The sequence below is a fragment of the Astyanax mexicanus genome, chromosome 13 (genome assembly GCF_023375975.1).
Source record: "Astyanax mexicanus isolate ESR-SI-001 chromosome 13, AstMex3_surface, whole genome shotgun sequence".
NCBI classification, from domain to species: domain Eukaryota; kingdom Metazoa; phylum Chordata; class Actinopteri; order Characiformes; family Acestrorhamphidae; genus Astyanax; species Astyanax mexicanus.
The window spans coordinates 35,208,051-35,228,822 of record NC_064420.1 but is presented as its reverse complement, the minus strand read 5'-3'; the positions used below and the strand labels follow the sequence as shown (position 1 = coordinate 35,228,822).

At 39.8% G+C, this 20,772-nt stretch overlaps 1 protein-coding gene and 1 long non-coding RNA gene across 3 annotated transcripts; one reads left to right on the top strand and one right to left on the bottom strand.

Annotated features, from left to right (window-relative positions):
• Window positions 1-10,580: 10,580 nt before the first annotated feature.
• adnpb (activity-dependent neuroprotector homeobox b) lies at window positions 10,581-20,714 on the bottom strand. 2 transcript variants are annotated; one of them, XM_007249847.4, is made up of 4 exons: window positions 19,820-20,714; window positions 15,864-15,980; window positions 14,720-14,812; window positions 10,581-14,603 (listed from the first exon to the last, which is right to left on the bottom strand). In XM_007249847.4, exons 2-4 carry the CDS (start codon window positions 15,969-15,971, stop codon window positions 11,634-11,636), a joined length of 3,171 nt encoding a protein of 1,056 aa, XP_007249909.3. In that variant the 5' UTR covers window positions 15,972-15,980; window positions 19,820-20,714; the 3' UTR covers window positions 10,581-11,633. The 2 variants fall into 2 exon arrangements, with proteins under 2 accessions (XP_007249909.3, XP_007249908.3); XM_007249846.4 differs by lacking the exon at window positions 19,820-20,714 and adding an exon at window positions 19,161-19,767.
• On the top strand, window positions 18,090-19,651 carry LOC125780531 (uncharacterized). Its single transcript, XR_007423762.1, has 2 exons — window positions 18,090-18,267; window positions 19,139-19,651. It is a non-coding gene; the product is annotated as an uncharacterized LOC125780531 (long non-coding RNA).
• Window positions 20,715-20,772: the final 58 nt, after the last annotated feature.

Genomic DNA, 20,772 nt, shown 5'->3' with positions numbered 1-20,772 from the left:
TTTTAAGCACAAATCTGTACTTATTTTTCTTAGTGTGTAGGCATCACAAACGTATGTATATGGGATGCTGTGGTAATACGTTTGGCATCTAGAACTTCCACAGCACTGGTACATTTGTATTCATAAAGCTTTGTTGGGTAAACTCCCAACATATTTGTGTAAAATAACAGTTGCTATGATTCTCGCTCTTCCAGAATTTTGCTTTACAAGGGTCCCAAGATTAGTTCAGAACTGGGTAGGAAATCTTTCTCCTATTTCGCACCATGGCTTAATCGCACAAATTACAGCGTAATGAGTTGGTTTCCATAAGTGAGTTTAAAACCTTGGTGAAGAGTTCTGTGATGGAAACATGCAATTGCTACTCTTAAATGTATTCTCTGTCTGTTTTGTACTTTCATGTTGATTCATGTTTGGTCTAATTGTTTTTTTTTTTATGTAAACATTTTGTTGTCGTTTTCTGTAACTGGAAATGGTGTGCCGTCTTGGCCAGGTCTCCATCGAAAAAGGATTTCGATCTCAAGGGACTTCCTGGTTAAATAAAGCTTAAATATATCAAAATAAAAACTAATTTTGCAATCTAGATATACCAAAGTCTAATGGGCTGGCAGTCTGAACATAGCCTGTGTGGATTTGAGGCAATGCTCCTCTGTCTGAACAGCCAGATTGGAATTGATGCGATTTTTTTTTTTAAGTCAAGGGGAATATAAAAAGGCTGAGAGAAAAAGTAAAAATGGACAGCAGCAGTAAGTGAAGGTTTCAGTGACTGGTTAACAAGATAACAGACTTTGTAATGGTAGAAGACTTGTGCTGCAAACGCACTGTGTTTCTAATAAAATGACCAGATGCAGCCAAAGGACGTGGCTGAAGTATCCAAGAAAAATACAAAGTTTAGTACAAAGTTTAAAGAAACCAAGGACACAAACCAATGAAGTGTCCACGGCCAAATTGCAGCAAGCTCCAACACATTACTGTTGGTGAGCCCAGCTGTCAGCCACTTGAACCTCTCAACAGCTTCTGTGATTCTGGCAAGAATGAAACAGAAACTTTATGTGTCAGATTTGGGTAATATTAAAAGGATTCTGTGAACTTCCTTAAAAAAAGGCAAAAGATTTGGGTCACATTTGGTAGAAAGAACCAGTTTCAATAGCAGTCGAACAACCCCAGAGCACAATACTACCACCACCATGCTTAACAGTTGGTACCAGTTGCCAGCTATAGTCATGATCATGATCACTAACAGGAAGTTATGAGCACATTAGAAAGATTCAGTAAACTACCTTAAAAAGACAATAGATTTGGAGAACATAATAGATTTGGGTCACTTTTGCTGTTAAGAACCAGTTTCTCTAGCAGTCGGACAATGCTAGAGTACAATGCTACCAACCACCAAGCTTAACAGTTGGTACCAATTGCCAGCTATAGTCATGATCATGATCTAACTAACAGGAAGTTTGGAGCACATTCAGTTGAGACCAAAAGTCAGTTAGAGATATAAACATAATGAAACGGACAGCAAGGCAATGTGTTGAAGCTGATATAAAGATATATTTGGCTTAAAGAAATGAAAAAATGAATATTTGTGCTTTAGGCTCTCAATCAGCTCCCAAATCAACACTTGCATATTCCCAAAATATTTCCTGCCATATGTACAGAGGCTGTGCCTGATAGGGTTCAAGGTATTAGATTGAATCCTTCTCAGTGAGTGGAAATCAATCATGCATTTTTTAAAAGGACATCTTAAAATGTTAATTTTCCATTGAATATGCAAAAAGGCTTCCTTCACCTTGATCAGCTTAATGCATAAACATGCATAGCTGAGATTCTGCACAGATAGAAGGCGCGCACTCCAGCGAAACTGTGTCGTGTCTAATCTTGGTAAATGATCTCATCACCATAAACAGTGTATTGACAGAGGACACAGTGATCCAGGAGACAGAAGAGGGCACAGATTGCTCTTGTGGCCAGGGACCAGAACAGGAACTGAGTGGAGAAAGTTCCAACTGTGCGTTGGACAGCCCCACTGCGAATTTCCTTACATAACCACACTGCGTGGCGCTGGCCAACTTGACCTATAGCATGACCATCCAGCCATATGTAGAGCCATCGATTCATCTGGCTCTGTATAAAACCCCTTATATCATCGCTGAGCTCATGAACTATTGTATTTCTGAAAAAGTTCCCAGTTCAGGATTTTTTAGTGTAGCAATAAGATTATTTTCAGAGTAATTTAATCGATTTCTACTGGTTTTGGAATGGAACAGTCTGGTACACTGCATTAGTAGGCTTTCAGTAATAAAGATGCAAAACTGTTATGGGAGTAAGTATCTTTAAGGATATATTCTTAATATCTTTAGTTAGTATTTCATTGCACTTTTTTATTGCATCCATACACTCTGACTCTTTATTTAATACTTTATTACACAGGCTTTATTCTATGTTTTATTTATTTATTTATTTAGTGAACCTTTGAAGTCTATGATTAGACCTTTAAGAGATATATGTATTATTTTAGGACACCTAAAAGTAACAGAACTATGTGACTGTACAGTACGCATATTGTACGCAATAATATCACCAATATTATACCCTGAAATATCGTGCCATATCACCCACTCCTATTTATCATATCAGGATACTACTTTTTTGCTGTTTTCCCATTATGTATCTACTAGAGATTATATCTGTCCAGTATTATTCATTTTATTTCAATCCTGGATATATGGAGAAATGTTTCAGTGCATTATTAGTATCATGACATTCTGGATCATTGACTGCTGTTACAAATCTTGTAAAATTCTTATTTTTTTTTATATTTTAGTTAAGGGTGTGCCAGATCATGAGGTATACAACAATAAAATTACATTTAAATTTTTGTTGCAGTAGTGTATTCTTGAAATATATATATATTTTATTTTGTGTTTTGTCATATCGCTAGTATCGTTATTGCAAACATTTAAATAAGTTTTAGATTAAAAAAATGGAGGAGGATGGGTCCTCCCTTGTGAGCCTTAGTTCCTTCTAATGCAATGTCTCTGCCTTCACCTTTGAGGAAGTTTTTTCTTGCTACCGTCGCTCCCTTTTTGTTTAATTCTTTGTCCTGATATATAAATACATTTGATTTGATTTACATTTTTTTGTACCTTGATAAACAAAAATGTGGGCCTACCAATGTCTTACTGGGTGGACATGATGCATATTCACTCTCAAACTCTCAAACAGCCTTAAAAATAAAGGTACTTCATAACGTTTCTTAAACTGAGACATAAAATTAACGATTTTGGTTTCATAAAAAAAAAGAAAAGAAAAAAACAGGCAAACATTATTTTCAATGGCATTAAAACATTGGGGAGGATTGGACCAAAGCATATGCTCTTTATTTTAAATAAAGTGCTGTGGTATAAAATAATACCTCTATTATGTTTCATGCGTCATTTCTCGTGACCCTGCCTGGAAAAGGACTTAAGCCTTGACCTCAGAGCCTGAGGAGTCAACCACTTATTTAAATAAGTTGTTAGATGTGAAAGGCAGTGGACCTCGTGAAAATGAGACTCACTGTTAACAAAACTGCCAGGGTTACACACAGCACTTTAACAGCCATGGCTTCTAGGAAAGAAGGTCAAGGAGGGTCATTGAATGACATTTAAGGTTCAGGAAAGAGACCAATAGTTTTTACACTTTTATCCAAGACTGTGGTCGTGACGCTGGGTGAGGCTGCGAAAGAAATTTGACTAGCCCATTTCCTTGTTCCATGAAGATTTAAAAGTATTTAAGTACTTTCGTGCCGATATTGAGCTTAATACGAGTAGTACACTGCAACCAGCAGAAAGCCAGGCTACCTAAATAGTTAACAAACACATGCCTTAACTATTCTTTTGTTCTCAAAACACAACTCATTTTACACTGAAATACTATTTCACTGCACCCATGTACAAAATGTTTAATTTATTTTGCAAATAAAGCATATAGAGCTGAAATAATTGTTTAAATCTACAAGAATAAACTCCTTTTTTATATAATTTTATTTAAAAAAATCCCATTTTCTTCCCAATTTACACAAGCAATTACCAAACTCACTCATTAGGACTGTCCCTATCACTAATGATGCCCCCAACACCAGGAGTGTAAAGACTAGCACATGCCTCCTTCGATACATGTGAAGTCAGCCACCGCCTCTTTTTGAACTGTTGCTGATGCAGTATTGTCGAGTAGCATCACAGCGTGCTCTGAGAAAAGCGCAGCGATTCAGTTCCGACACATCAGCTCACAGATGCAGCCTTGTGCCCTTTGGAGTGATGTGGGGAGAGAGTGCCATCTACCCACCCAGAGAGAGCAAGGCCAAGTGTGCTCTCTCGGGGCTCCGGTAGCCAATGGCAATCTGCATGAACAGGATTCAAACTGCCGATCTCCTAATCATAGTGGCAGCGTCCCCAACCCCAGACACAGATCAGAGAAAACTATTAAGTATGTTCGTCAGTGAAAGTAGAGGAAAAGCAGGTCGCTGTAATTTAATTGTAGCGTGTACAACACAAACCTGTTTGAAAGTTGATTTTACTTATGAGCTCTTGTATTTATCAAAGAAAGAAAATGAGAGAAATCCAGTGCGCTGCACGGTCCACAAAAAGGCATATTTATTAAGCAAGCATTTCGTCACTGTCTGCATGTTGTGCTGCTATTGGACAGCACATTGGCTCGCATCGCAGAGCCTCTGAGGCATGTTTACTCCAATGGGTGTGTTAGGCTTGTCACAAGCTCATGATTCTGTCCTTCAGTTTCACAGCTACTTTAAATGACACATTTGTGTGTGTGTGTGTGTGTGTGTGTGTGTGTGTAAATGATAATACAGAAAAAAAATGATTTAAATCGATACAGGCATTGTCACAAAGCATGTGAATTAATATGCATTAAGATTTGGTTTGACAAGTACTCAGCTCAGTGTAGGTGGGTAACTACGGAGCCCCTTGGTGACTTTATGCAAAAAAAAAATGTGTGGCATTAAGGCATGGCCACGACTTATTAAGGTGTGGAAACAAGTTAATTCAATTGTTGCCATTAAGGTGTGGCCAAAAGTCCCTTTTGTTTCACAGCTAACAAAGCAAGCAGCTCTCAGGGCTTGTGCACAATATGACTGCCTAAAGAAGGTAAATAGGTCTGCGTACTGTCTGCGTCTGAGCCAATCAGCTTTTAGTATGAGAATTACTAGTGTCTTTTACTTAGAATTATGCCATGTCTCACTGCAAGAGACTCCAAAATATCTCCATAATTCATTCCAAGATGAAAATAAAAAGAAACTAATTCACTCTCCATTTCTTACTAAAGATTATCCTTGGATTAAAGGAGCTATATTTAATTAACTCATGCCCACACCTTAATTGTGTTTTTTACACAATGTCACATTAGGTGCTCCGTAGGCAAAAGCCAACATACAGCAATTTATATGTAACAAACATTATATAATACATTTTTGAGAGATTTACCATTTTGGCATACATCATTCTGTTATCTTCTGACAGTGAGGAAGGGTCAATTATATTGTGGTGGAAACAATGACTGCTTCAATACTTTTTGTCCACATAGTGAATGTGAATAGAGCCGGGCACTTCTTAGTCAAATGGTCTCCAGTTACCTAATTAAGAGGATATGAAAAGATCCAAAGACATTTAAACTCAGAACGTCTTACAAGACCATTATCCAACCCTGGAGTCAACCAAGTAAAAACCTCATTAAAGCAGTGAATGACTGCACTTTGTAATTGTACTAACAGGCACTTTTAGCAGTGAGCTATTACTGAGCTTGTAGTCAAGGTATTACATCAGGCCCAGAGAGAAATAAGGAGCTGACAGTAAATCAGCTGCTACTGCTCACACGACCTGAGCACTGGACTGTTACAACCTTCTCCGTGCTCAACTTTCAGAGTGTTAATAATACCTCAACCACATCCTACTGTTCCCACAGACACTGATGAGAACAAGCTGAACATTTCTACAACTGATCAGAGACTAGTTCCTCTGCTTTACTGATGGTGTAACACTGCCATCTAATGGCTAAAAGAGAATAAAAAGACTTACACCTCTAGATGGTACAGTAACAGTAAACAGAACAGTATATATATATATATATATATATATATATATATATATATATATATATATATATATATATATATATATATATACACACACACAAACACACATTATATCACTGTAGTCATTGTATAGCTATATTATAGTAAGTATTTATTCAAGTATTACACTTCATTCAGAAAAGTGCAGGGTTGAACAAAGTACATCACTCCAAAAATGAAAAGGAAAAGAAAGCTTAATAAAAAAGAGGACTTAGTACTTAATAAAAGGTGTATTAGAAACATGCTAGTGCATCTCAAATAAAAAGAATATCAGTGAAAAGTTACTTTTTTTCAGTGATTCGGTTATGGGTTAAAATTTTAATTATTATTATAAGACCAATTGATACTTTTGGCAGTGTGGGCAGTGTGCCAAGTCCTGCTGGAAAATGAAATCCACACCTCCATAAAAGTTGTCAGCAGAGGGAAACGTGCTGTCAGATTTAAAAAAAAAAAAATACTGCACTGATTTTGGACTTTTGAACACCTGCAGATGACATGTCTCTCCAAACCATCACTGATTGGTGGAAACTTCACACTAGACCTCAAGCAGCTTGGACTGAGTGTCTCTCCACTCTTCCTCCAGACTCTGATCCCTTCATTTCCAAATGAAATGTAAAATTCACTGATGGTCAATGATGTTTGGAGAGTCATGTTATCTGCTGGTGTTGGTCCACTGTGTTTTATCAAGTTCAATGTCAGTGTACTTCATGCTTCTCCCTGCTGACTACTTTTAAGGAGATGCAGATTTCATTTTCTAGCAGGACTTGGCACACTGGCCACACTGCCAAAAGAACCAATTAGTATTATATAATATTCAAATTTTCTGAGCCACAGATTTTTGGGTTTTCATGGGGTGTAAACCTTTAAATAAGGTATATAAATAAACGTTTAAATAAGATATATATAAATCCATTTTCCATCTCTTTTTTTTTCTACCCTAAACTGTCTTTCCATCTCCAGTGTTAAATTCCAACAGTTGTTTTCTCTGTGCTAATATTGCCTTTTTATGTTCTCCAGAAATCAGTTTTTAAAATGTTATTCTGCTATATCATAAGATTTACAGTTTAAGGTTTCATTTCGTAACTACTCTTCGTAACCGCTCTTGTATCATTTATTTTATGGTCTGGATTGAGTTGAGATATTGTTTAAAACATTAGTTTCCTTTTTTTTAATCATCACATTTGTGTGCTGATTTTCTTGCAGAAGCTCAGGGATTACACTGGACTGTAGTAGCTTTGGGTTCCTCTCAATTGTTTGGTAATAAAATACATTGCTATTGTCCTGTTGAAGCATTACATTTACTGGACAAACTGGGTATCCAGTGAAAAAACACTCTTTGCTTCTGGTTCTTTATATGGCATTGTAAACTCAATGAAGGCAGTCTGGGACACTTGTTTAGGAAGAATAGGGCAGGCCTACTAATGAGAAGGCTGTGCATGCTCTGGTTTCCAAATTCAACATTTCTTTAAAAACAGAAAGGAAAGGTCTTCGATCTTCAGAACAGCCGAGTACCAACATATTTTAACACTGTTTTTTTTTTTTTTTTTTTATGAAAACCTGCAGCCACACTGGACCTTTACGGATGTGAGTGGTTAACCAACTCATGGCCCAATTTGGGGTGTGAAAAGTGCTTTCCTTCATTACACTGGCTAAAAATTGGTCAAGTTTACATTCAGAACTTAATAACATTAGTTACTGATTCCATGTAGGTTATGACCAAATTCAGTGTTGTGATAACAGTACTGACATAAACTTCCCTCAGAGAGAAAAACACTGTACTATATAATCCAAAATGCTTAGTACCCACACCCACCCCTGTCAGGAGTTTTCTTATCCGACAACAGGAGGCAGTATAGCGCATCCACTGTGGGCTCCTCACTGCCTCCCCTCCCCCACATCACTACTGCTCTGCGGACAGGGCTGCAAGGACCTCCATCAGCCAGCAAGGCCTCCTCAGAGCCTCCTTTCCCTCCACTCACACACATGCACGCGCACAACACATAGTGCACTCTCTCTCTCTCTCTTTCTCTCAGACTAGCACAGCAGATCAGAGCGAGAGGGAGGGGGAGGGAGGATAGTCTCAGACTTTCCCTCCATTTTGAGGCCTCTCTCTCACTGCAAAGAGAGCAAACATAAGTCTACAGAACCAAGTGCAGTTCAGAAACTACAGGACATAACTATCTTGCCCCAACTAAGCATAATCAAAAAGCAATACAAAAAGAAATTGATAGAATATTAACCTTAACAGTACAGAAACTTCAACATCAGATCTTCCTATTTTTGATCAGGACTATGCTAGCAACTGTTTTTATTAGGTCACATACACTCTCTGAGCAATTTATTACGAAATCCTGTATACCTACTCACTCACAGAATTATCCAATCATCAGCCAATCATATGGCAGCAGGGGAGTCTCTAAAACCTTGCAGATATGTCACATCATATCGACCATCAGAATCGAAAGAAATGTGATTGAGCTGATTTTAAGCACAGCATAATTGTTGGCCACCAGATGGGCTTGTTTTAAGTATTTCTAAAGCTGATGATTTCCTGAGATTATCACTTAAGAGACCAGGAGTCACTAGACTTGAAGAAAAGTCCTTAAAGAATAGTTTAAATAACTTTTATAAAATACGTTAAGTAACCACTCACTCCTACATTTGTAAAGTGATGAGCAAAAAAGCTGAAAACAGAGTTGAATGCTGGGATAACATAGCCAAACAAACAGTACACCTGTTTTTCCTTGTTTATTCATTCGGTCAGTCTTCAAACTAAGCTTAGGTATTTCTGCTAAAATGTAAAACAAAACCCTGCAGCCACCCCAAAATAATAAGCCTAATATTGCCTGGCCTAGTGTGATGAATCTTGATTTATGCTCTGGCACATAGATGGTAGCAATCAGAATCAATCCATGGGGACTTATTTATTCGGGTAATTTGGCAACAAGAGGTGACCAGAAAAAAAAATCTTGTAATGAAAAAGATGACAAGTCATGTCAAGTTAAGCAGCTGATTCATTTTAACAGGGCAACTTGACTGTTGTTTAGTTAGTTAGAGAGCTGTTAATATATACCTATTGTAAAGGTAACCATACCATTATTAGACACTAGTAAATATTATAACATTTATACATTTATATACAGCGCCCCCACTACTAGTGGAGGTGCTGTAATAGTGTGGAAAAGTGTTTTCTTGGCACATTTTGAAGAAGTTAATACCAATAATTAGTTTTGATTGTTTCTATGCTGGACACAATTTACCCATCTTCCCTGACATCTTTCTTTTCATGGCTATGACATCTGAATCCATAAAATGATTAGCACTGATAATGAGAGACATATACCCACCACCACCATGCTGTTTTAAGTATGAAATATAAACTGAATTAATGTATTGAATAACAAAATGCATGTAATTTAATTTATTTTAATAAAGTGTAACTGTGGCATATCACTTGACAGTTACTAGGATTTCAGTCATGAAAGTCTAGAATATCCAGTCATGATTAGTTACAGAATTTAATGCCAAGTATCGGCATCCTAGTCAAAGTACTGTAATGTATTAATTTATTTTTAAAAAATTACGTATTCCCCCTCACAGATTATGAAATTAATAATAAATATTGAATGTGCTTAAAATATTGCAAAAAGTTGTTTCCTGTAGAGAATTTGTTCATTTAGAAAATCAATAAAATGTGCTGTGATAAAGTGCGCTAAAACATTTGCTTATCGCATGCCATTAAAAAAAATGTATATAACAGTCAAAACAAAATCTTCAAGCAAAAATACACACTGAATTCTAATTTAGGTCATGGTGTTGAATTTGGATATGCAGTACAATTCTTACTTAACAGTCAGATCATAAATTATGCTTTAACTATATAACATTTAAGTTGATTTACTGTAAAATGGATATTGGGTAACAGCAGTGAGTGAGGCAACAGAACTCAATAAATTAGGGTGATGTTTCTGCTTAAACTAAATAAGAAGGCCAAGATCACTCCTGCTCCATGTTTCTTAAGAAATTAGAAATACTACCACAGGAGGACATAGCTGTAGCATCAAAGGATGCCTATATGACAGCAAGCTCTAACACCGCTGTGGCCACTGGAACTCATTGATAGCTTCTGTGAGGCTGGAGAAGATAATACCGAAACTTCACTAGGCTTTGTACTTTTCTGTGTGCGTGTCACTTTAGGAGGGTGAACTGTTTAGATAAATTTCAGATACATTAAAAAGTTAGCATGAACAACTACTTTACCTGCGGAGTAAATGTACCCTTAGACTGGAATGGACTTGGACTCATTATTGAGAATTGCAGAAAATTCAAGGGAGTGTTTAATTATCATAAACACGATGTAAAGAATTTAATCAGATATTTTTCTCATGAGGTCAAATAGGTTGGGATAAATAATCTAGACAGCCCCCAGTAGACGTAGGGCAGGTGCTGGAAACCACGATGAGAAGCACAATACAGCACTTTATTATTCCGAAATTCTTTAAGTGACAAATAAACAAACAAAAACATACAAACATAAAATTCAGGTCACAAATTAAAACATACAGACAACAAAGTCAGGTCGATGGTGAACGCTCTCTGTGCACCAGTCAGTAGCAAGAGTCCATTCATGGAAGAAACCAATAAAAAAAAAAGGGAAGTCAGAAAGAAAGTCCTGTTCAGGAGGAGCTGAACTGAACACAATTAAACTACAAAGCACAGCGCCACGGCAATCAGTCAAACTGCTCTTCGCTCTGACCTCGGAACAGGCAGGGTGTCAGGGGACTCCTCTCTACAGTGGAACGTAAGGTATGTCATGGCAAATGTAAAAAAGGAATACTTTAGTTATAAACAGTACAAATAAAAAGCAAGAGATAATGTTAATATTAATTTGCATTTGATATATAGATATTTTACTTAGCAAAATGCTATAGTTTGTTAAAAAATAACCAGGAATAGCCACCAAAAGTCACATCCATTAAGTGAACCAATGTAGAACATATGACCATCTAACGTGAGCACAAAATGAATAGCAAATCTCTGAATACACCTACACCAACATCTCCTTAGACATATCTAAAAGACTGTACAAATATACACTAACTATTCTATATGATTACATGAAGTTCAAGAATACCTGTAATCCTAATGAACACTCATCCTGCCACACAGCCGTGGCTAAACAAACATTACGTACGTATGTGAACCTCTCAAAAAACAAACTGAAGGCAAAAGATATTTTAGGGTTTGGTGCATTTTCAGTGTTTTTTGTCCCCTACTGTGAGGAAAAGTCGTTTCTTACCCTTCAGTTCAGTAATTTAGCAGTCATTTTCACATATCAAAAATGTTTACTTTTATGCCCTTGAAAATGGCTTCAGGAAGTTTGGGAAAGCATATCCCACTGCTGCCTTTGATCAAAGTCCAAGTTCAAAATTCAAGTGAGGCAGCGTTGTTGGTGTCTGGCAAATGTAACAAATGAAATGTCCCATTTTTTTTTTTTTACTGTACGTAAAAATCAAACCTGTTGCTCGCTAATGTAGGTTCCTGATTCTGATTGTCCTAACTGGTCCGTGATCACCGCCTGACCCTCTTCAATGGGTTCTTCACTGGGTTCTTCACTGGGTTCTACACTGGGTTCTTCGCTGGGTTCTTCGCTGGGTTCTACGCAGGGTTCTACGCAGGGTTCTACGCAGGGTTCTACGCAGGGTTCTACGCAGGGTTCTACGCTAGGTTCTTTACTAGGTTTTTCACTAGGTTCTTCACTTTCGTGTAACTTGTCCATCGACCCATAACCATTTTCACCATTGACCGCATCCTCTGGTTCAGAACCGCTTAGATCCCCTTCACTTTCAATTGCTCCCAGCTGGCTGTCCACATTACTGTCCGTTTCATGCTGCGCAGCCTTGACATTCTCATCTTCACTGTCCGAGTCCAGAGAGATGGGTTCTGAATTGAGAAGCCCCTGAGGTTTTAAGGTAATTTTTACTGACTCATTGCAGTTGTTCCCTATGCTGGCCTTTTGACCATTTGACTGTGGGGAAGCTTTGGTGTTTCCCTGTTGCACCTCACCATTAGCAATAGTTCTTTCCTGAAATCGCTTCAATGCGCTGGCAGATCGACCTATGACATCCTTAGACGTCCTGCTTTCTCGTTCCTGACTGGGGGATTCAAAATGGCAATCAGGATCAAACTCCATCTCATGCTTCAACCGTGTAACATCATGCATTTTGAAGCCATACAAAACAGCAAGTTTTTGTGTTTCACAGTCTCGTAAACATCTTCTTCTTCGGTTCGCAAAATGGCTCGAAACGTCAGATTTCCACAGCCACAAACTGGAAGCCAGCTTCTCCATTTCCCTGCGCGTCGGGTACGGCTGCACATTGAAATACTTGTTAAGGAAGGCCTTGCGAGCCTCATACGACTCATCCTCATGTCCTTTTGGGTCCAAAGCCAATACAACAGGTTCTTCTTTTGGCTCGACTGGTGCAGACAGGTGAGTCTGGTTCCCGGGCCCAAATTTCCGTTTCTTTGGGTCAGTTTCTTCATTGTGATTAAATCCAGTCCTTTTCAAGGAAGATCCCTGAGCCTTAACTACTCTCGTAGTATGAGAAGGCTTGCTTTCCTGGCCATTCTGAGTCTTGCCTACACCACGACAATGTACAAGATGCAAAGTTATAGTGGATGCAGTCATGTTGCTTGTGTAAACACCAAGGCAATGAATACACTTATAGGTTAGCTTTTTCTCCACCGGATGTACAGTTTGGATCACCTGATGTCTCTCCCTTAAGTGATGTGCAAGGGCATCAGAGATAGGGCCCTTCAGGATGGAGAAGCAGAGTGGGCAAAGGGTTTTACCCACATCCCTCTTATAGGGAACAGCCGTCTGCGGTGAAACCTTGGTACGTATGGCCTCTGGGGGGGCCTCTGGGGAGTGTATCTTTGGGCTGTGTGAGGTGGCAGGTTTGTTTGTTTGGGGTACAGGTGAGGCATTGTTTTGGGCATGGAATGCCACAGACTCTTCAGGAGCATCCCGCATATTGTAGGTGGTTACAATCAACTGGACGTTCTTGGGGTTGCCCTGCTGAAGTGTGAGATCAAAAGTCAGCGGGGAATCAGTGCGTACCCCCACAGACTCATTAGGATGTGATGCACGCATGTGTGCCACCATCTTCTCAACGTCATTGAAATTAGCCCTGCAGTAGGGGCACGAGAGACCATGAATTAGCATGTGGTTGAGAAGCGTGTCGCTCGGCAGGTAGCGGTTGCAGTACAAACATTTACTGGTGAAGTTGTGAATCTTCATGATGTAGTTGGCCACAGCTGGGACCTTTTCCGCTTTGTGTTCTTTCTCAAAATGTGAACTGTACACGTTTTCTGGAAACAGCTCGTTGCAGATTGTGCAGATCTTCCATTTCTGGGTATAAGATGTACCCAGGGCAGAGGCTCCTTTCTTGGGAGGGCCAGTTGTCACAGCAGCTGCCTGGACTCGTGAGTTCAGTGGAGGAATCTTCAGAAGGGAAGCAGACGTTGATGCAGAAACTGCGTTGCGTAGATGGCTAGCAGAAAGGTGATGTCTGCCTGTTTGAGACGAGAGATGTGAACTGCCAGGCAAAGTAATTCGTACTTGTCCTCCAATGGACACTGATTGGCTGGTCCCTGCCTTCAAACCAAGTCCACCTGGTTTCAAATGAACACCAGACAGAACCCCGGCGGAGTTCAAACCCCCCTTGGGAATGACAATGCGACTCAACTGCTGAGCAGACAACGGTCGCACTCCACCAGTCACCAGTGAACCCTTTGATGTAACACCAATGACGTTCTTTTCTCCTTGGCCTTTGGGGGGCACCATAAGACCAGACTTGGCACGAGGTACCACCACATTTGTATGTCCAATCATGGCGGTAACCTGGTAACCGATGCGTTCATGGTCTTCAATGACATGCTGCACCAGTGCCTCATAGGTCCGCGGCACAAAGAGACAGCGCTTACAGTGAATGGCTGTGCTACTACCTGCAGTGCTATTACTGTCTGTAGTGTCAGAACCAGCTGCCGATCCATTAGGTGTTGCTGTCTTCTCACCAGGCTTGACCATGTATGGAGCAGCAACGTGTTGGAAGTGTTCTCGGTAGATGTGCTTTCGTACCACATTGTACAGTGGGTCCCGATAAGTGCATTTCTTACAGTAGTACACAGCCTGCTCTACACTCTCTCGAACCTTGTCCAGGCGAACACCATCTTTTAATCCAGCTGCCGTCCCCTGGAGTCCACCAGGACTCTGGCGTGCCACATTGTTGGGCATGTGGAAAAGCCTGATGTGTGTCTCCAGGGTCCTCTTGTTCCCATTGTAAGTGCAATATGGGCAGTTAAGGAGGATGCGGTTCTCAAAGTCCTCACTGTGGACATTACGGAAGTGGCTCTTGTAAGCCGAAAAGAACTTGGAGGAGAATGGGCAGCCTGAACAACAGAATGGCTTTGATCGGTAGTCCTAAAAAGAGAAAATACAATAACCATCAGTAAAGAAAACCTAAAATAGTAAAAAAACAGGAAAGAAAATCTGAGTGTCATTAACCACCAGCATACTGAAAACATAGCTATACTCACTTGATTTTTGGTATGCGAGGGATCATACATGCACACATCGTCCCAGGTTGTGTTCTTGATGTAGAACTCATTGGGCACAAAGTCTTTAAAGTCCTGCAAGGGGAAAAGTAAAAAAAGATGCCATTCGTTAGTTCAAATAATTAATAGAAACATGAAAATGCTGAATATACTGTGCACACAAACACACACACAGGAGAAATCACAGAGTATTAATGATCTTGATAAATTACAATACTAACTAAAATCAAAATACTCTTTTAAAGTTTTTAAAATGTTTGGTAGTATTAGCAAGCTGCTTGCAGATAATGCCATTTAATCTGTAAATAAAGCTAAATCACAAAAGAACCCTTTCGATAAAGGACATTCACATCGATCAGCCACTACATTAGTACAACCATTTGAGGTATGAATTCCAGAGGTATGGGCACAAACACATTTGCAGCTAGTCCTTTAAGCCTGCAATAATCAGACTTAGTGGTAAAATATCCCTTAGGTAGGCACTGACCACTAAATACCAGTTTTGGAGATGATCTGGATGATTTGGATTTTGCCTTTCAAAGTGATTCCGCTTTTTCTGCTTTACCACTTACACTGCTTTTAACACCTTCAAGAACTGACTGTTCGCCTGTTGCCAAATATATTCCACCCATTGACAGATCTCACTGAAGATGATATGTTTTTCATTTTACCTTACAGACTGTTAAATGTTATGGCTGAGCGGTAATATAGCTTTTCAAGCACTAGGCAAAGCTATATCAGTGGTTGAATTTGTAAGACTGTTTTGTCTGGATAACTATAGTGCCCTTCAAACAGACTTTCACTCATTGCAAAAGTAGAATACTGGTGATTTTATTTAAAATGTAAAATGACATGCTCTTTTTAAAAATGTCAAATTCCCTTTTACATGAAAGTGTGCCAGACTGCTATGGGAGCATTCTTGTGGTGTTTGGTTGTATTTGACTAGCCGAAATAGTTCCAATGCTTATGAATTCTTAATATTAGATTACAACTTAACATTGTAGCACATGTGCTTTAAAACTGCATTACTGGCTTATTTAATAAAAACTGACAATGATGAGTGTTTCAGCTACTAACGTCTGTAGCGTTTATCTACCTCTCCATTGACAGAAAAATCAATACTTACATCAACATGTTCCTTGCAAAACTCCAAGCCAATATCGCCAAGCACTTTTTTTACATTTTTCCTGGCTTTCCTTAAACTGCCAAGATTGTTGACTGGGAGCTGGAACATACTGCCCACCTAAAGAAGCAAAAAGTACAAGAAAGAAGAAAACAACAAGGATAAATATACATTTAACTAAAAAGGGTACACTACATGTCCAAATGTTTGTGGACGCCTATTCTAATTACTGCATTCGCACTTTAATTAGCCACCAGTGCTGACACAGATGTGCATATGCACACATGCTGCATGTAGAGAAGAAGTATTACCAATGAAATAAGACACAGCAGACAAACATACACCTCCAGACAAAGGCACTATGCCTAATGTCAAGGTGTGGGCTAGATGGGTATAAAGCTCCCCAGTACTGAGATATGGAGCAGTGGATCTGTTTGCTTATTTTGATTTTGGATGAGTTGGAAATTAAATAGGGAGGTCATTATAAGTAATTCTGACCTCACTAAAGCTCTCGTCACTAATTGCAAACAAATCCTCAAAGTAATGCTTGACAATCTAGCACTGTCCCTGGGCAGTAGAGACAGTTACTTCAAGAACTGCTGATAATACCTTTTTAACCATTTCAGAAGTAACTATGAAAAAGCAGGTAGCACAATACCTTTGTTCTTATAATATAATGACACAGCTTTCATAGAATCTAAAGCAGTTCGAACTACTTAAAAAAATTAATTTCAGAAGGAAGAGCAGGGGATGCAATTAATGCTTCATGTGTTGTGCCTCTGCAAAATAAATTAATTTATCAATATCACTGGTGCTTGATTTGCCCTTAATGTTAGTTGGGACAAAACTGGTATCTGTGTAAACACAACACGTCACAGAAAAGATTAAAGCTGTGAAAGGTCGAGCTTGCTGTGGAAACATTTTGCAGGACACCCACTGAAAAACAGTACTGCTGTTTCCTAATGTAGCATTACCTCAAACTGTGTATTTCCATTTTAAGATTCTAAAATTCACCAGTTCTAAAGTCATTCAATTACAAATTAATCTAAACCATTGTCACTATGAAGTCACTATGGAAGCCACTTAAACTTAATGTAAGTAATGCAGTATGTATTAGCACTTCAACAGTACTTCACAAGTATCATTACTCCATTTATGTACAAATTATGGAGGCCCAGAGAGCAATAAATCCAACATCTGAAGAACCATTTGCAATACTATATTTACTTCTGCCTCATCTGGTGGTCTTTTACAACAAAAATAAATAAAGATCAACACAGGCTAAAGTTCATATGCTGAACTGACCCCTTAACTAAATAAGATAGGTCTTGGCCTCTCGGGTGACAAGCACCTCTGTGCTCCACTCTTCAACAAACAGCAGCTCTGTATCTGACAGAGAAGCCTTCCTCCCCACACCAGCTTTCTCCCATCTGAGTTAGATGGCGCTAGAGAACAGCTCTTATATAAGCCTCTCCCTACACAGCCTGCCCTTTTTCCACTTGCTTTTTTTTGTGCAGCATCCTGAACTGCAATCCTGGAATGGCGCCTCCTATTGAAGCAGCAGCAGTGGCACCGTGCAAATGTCTGCAGTGGTCCGTTTTGGGTGGGGGTTATTTTCAGCTTGCCCGGCTTATTGTTGGCAGTCATGAATATTCATACAATAGTGGATCAGTCAGGGCTCAAACATTAAAAAGAAAACAACTTTAGTCATTGTTACAGATGACCTCTCATTATGAGAATAGAATAGCCACATTTAGAGTAAACGGATTCATATTGGTCATTTTGGATGGAGACATCACTGAGGTAGTGTGCTGTTTTTATTGCAAGATGTATTTTAAGAGAAGCTTCAAACTACTGTCATCGTGTGTGGATCACAACTCATATCATGTGCCACTTTTGATGATGCCTCTAGAAAACAATCACATCTCAGAGTATGCAATGAAGGCCTAACACTTAACTAAAAGTGTGTCTGTATAGCAATATGCACATCTAGTTTGCAGTTGAGCGTCTCCTGAGGTCAATCAAGTGGGGAAATTACTAACAATCAATCAATCTTTATTTTTTTTACACAACATAAAAGTACTGAAAAAATTAAATTTAAATTAAGAATTGAATCAGGTTAAGCACAAATAACACTAGCACGCACTGAAAGTCTCTAACCCCATTGATCAAAATCTGGTAGAGGGAGTGTCACGCAATTACCAACACCTAACGTTAAACGCAGATACTGTAGCTACGTCCAAGTGGCTTGTTTGAGGACATCAATCGAGGGACAACTTAGAAGCTTTTGAGAAGTTTTTAAATATAACGTTACCGTTAAATAGCGCAGTTGTTCAAGTTGTCTCACGACATTAACAGGACAGCACAGTACTAAACAACCACTTGCTTGGTGACTGGTGACTAATAGGTAACTTATTACCTAGCTTGGCTAGCTTGGGTTAGCTAACGTACCCTAACGGTCTCTTCATTAGAAAGGTTACCTGCTGCTTCTTTTTCTAGCCAGCAATCTTCTTCTGCCGGTTAGCTAAAGCTAGCTATACAGGTCACTCTTTTGAGCATCTTTGAGACAAATACGTGAGAACAAGGGGGGGAAAATGAAGTGGCTGTTAACGCTAAATTTAACAATAGCAGGGTTCCTTTTTGTTTGAAACATAGATGGGGTTAGCTTTTGCTAGGTTAGCTTAGTTTAGCTAGTTTCCATGTCAACCCTTATTCAGCTTACCTTACCGGGTTTAGTTAGCTGACCTAGCTAGGTTAGCAAGCTAACGTTTAATGAGTTGTACTGTAACCGGTTCATGTAAAAGAGGTAAGTTAGGGTTAGCTAGCTTTTTCGGCTAGCTATGTCACGTTAAAATTGTAGTAGTTAGCTAGCTAACGCTCTACATATAAACACTTTATGACGTTTTAACTTAGCTTAAAATAAGGCCAAAAAGCATTGTTGTTAGCCACCTCAGCTAACTAGCTATCCTACCTAGCTATCTTTTAACTACTGACAGTCAGCTAGTGTTAGCAGTGTTAGCTAGCCTACTGATGCCCCGGCGACCAAGGTAGCAACTTAGCTAACCTAGCTAACGCTAACTAGTTAGGTTAGATAGCTAGCTAGCCAGCTAGCGTCTCAGCCCGCTTTTTATTAAACCGAAATCCGTTAATTTAGCGACTCATTATCCACAGCTACCTACAACAGTGGTCTTGCTGGCTGGCTAACAGCCCTGAACACGAGCTCAGCACCACTCTTTCTCTCTCTCTCCTTTTCTCTCTCTCACTCTCACTCTATTCAGGCGGCCGACGGTCACACTTCACCTGGCTGTGAACCGGGTTCCCGTTGAGGTAGCAATGATGTCTCGTCGCCCCGCAGAAACTGCCCAAAGCGAACCAGAGAAGAGAGTCCAGAGGCGGGATCTTTAGCTAGCTACTTCTCCTGCTCCTCGCTCGGTTCTCGCGGGGCAGCAGTCTGCGCTCAGCGGTGATCGTGAGGGCGGACACACCACGCCGAAAGAGGGAGCTCCTCTCCTGTCGCTGTCCGACCCCGGAGCCTCTGTCTGCCTCTGCTCGCCTGGCTGCCGGGGATGTGCAGCACCTCATCTAACTAAGCTAGCTTTGGATCTTTTTCTTCAAGATACAGAGGCAGAAAGAAAGAGAAGCAGAGGGAAAGAGAGGGGCCTGGTCCCTCACGAAAGCCCACCTATCTATCTAGCGATTTATCTGACTGGTGATATAATTGAAAGCAATTAGCCGACTCGCTCTATTAGCTCTAACAATGCATCCCTATCCATAACATGTTCTGTCCAAAATGGCGTGTGAAAAAGGGCGGAAGTGACATATGTGTTTGATTATAATAAAAAAAAAAATCATTGTGCCGACAGAGAGTTAGGACGCTGCTGCCGAGAGGAGTCGCCGTCCCCCTGTTCACGCGTCCGTCTACCTGTTCACGAGTGACCTCCTTAATAACTATAGCTTACCTGCAATTCACCGGGGCTCCCCAAAAAAAAGCCGGTTATCTTTTTTCCTCAACGTTCTGGGAATGGCTGTAAACAACCCCCCAGCTGCAGTAACGCGCAAAATATCAATAGGGGGCGCCACTTGCTCCGCAGTGATTGGACAGAGGCGTATGCGTCAATTCTGCATCTGGTATCTACCCCCGCAGAGAGTCGGATGTATACAGTGCCTGAGTACTTACCCAGCGTGGAGTGCTCTCAGTTCAGGTGGTGGCGCTGTACCGCTTTTGTGCACAACTCACCGGGACTACTTCTGTGTGTATGGAGTGCTGGGTGCTGGGGTATTAGGCACATGGAGCCTGACTGGATTTGAGCCCCAATCATACGTAGCCTTCACCATAAACCACAGTCTTCACCTAATGAATTAAGCCAGTGTCTATAACATTGGTAGACTTTCCATAAAATACAGACAGCTAATGGGTGATAATCCAAAGTGTGTTATAATGGGAGTGAGTTCTAGTGGAAAACCAGTGATGGATACCATCCATCCAAAACACCTGAGGCTATTAATTGCTTAATATGGTTCAGGCCATATTAAATAACATTACATTACATTACATTTAGCGGACCCTTTTATCCAAAGTGGTATATAAGCAATAGAGGACATCAAAAACCCAAGGCAAAAGTAAAACATATAGCAGGGCCTGATGGAGGCCAAACGGGTAATATTGGGAAAGGAGGAGGGAGAGCAAGGAATAAGGTTAGATGTGGTTAATTGTTAAGAGTCATCAGTTTTTATGGGGTAGTGAGACACTTATACGCTGGTAGCAGTAGGTAGCTTGTTCCACCATCAGGGAGCCAGGGAGGAGAACTGTATGGAGTGCTTTGTGTAAATGTTTGGGAAATCTAGGCAGCGTTCACTGTAATAGAATGTTGCATATTTAACTCCAAAGCTATTGAGTATAAACCGACATGAA

Coding starts and splice junctions, on each gene's coding strand:
- adnpb (XM_007249847.4), bottom strand. CDS start 15,971: ATGTTCCAGCTCCCAGTCAACAATCTTGGCAGTTTAAGGAAAGCCAGG. Junction 14,813..15,863: donor TTTGCAAGGAACATGTTGAT/GTAAGTATTGAT, acceptor TTCCCCTTGCAG/GACTTTAAAGACTTTGTGCC. Junction 14,604..14,719: donor CCTCGCATACCAAAAATCAA/GTGAGTATAGCT, acceptor TTCTCTTTTTAG/GACTACCGATCAAAGCCATT.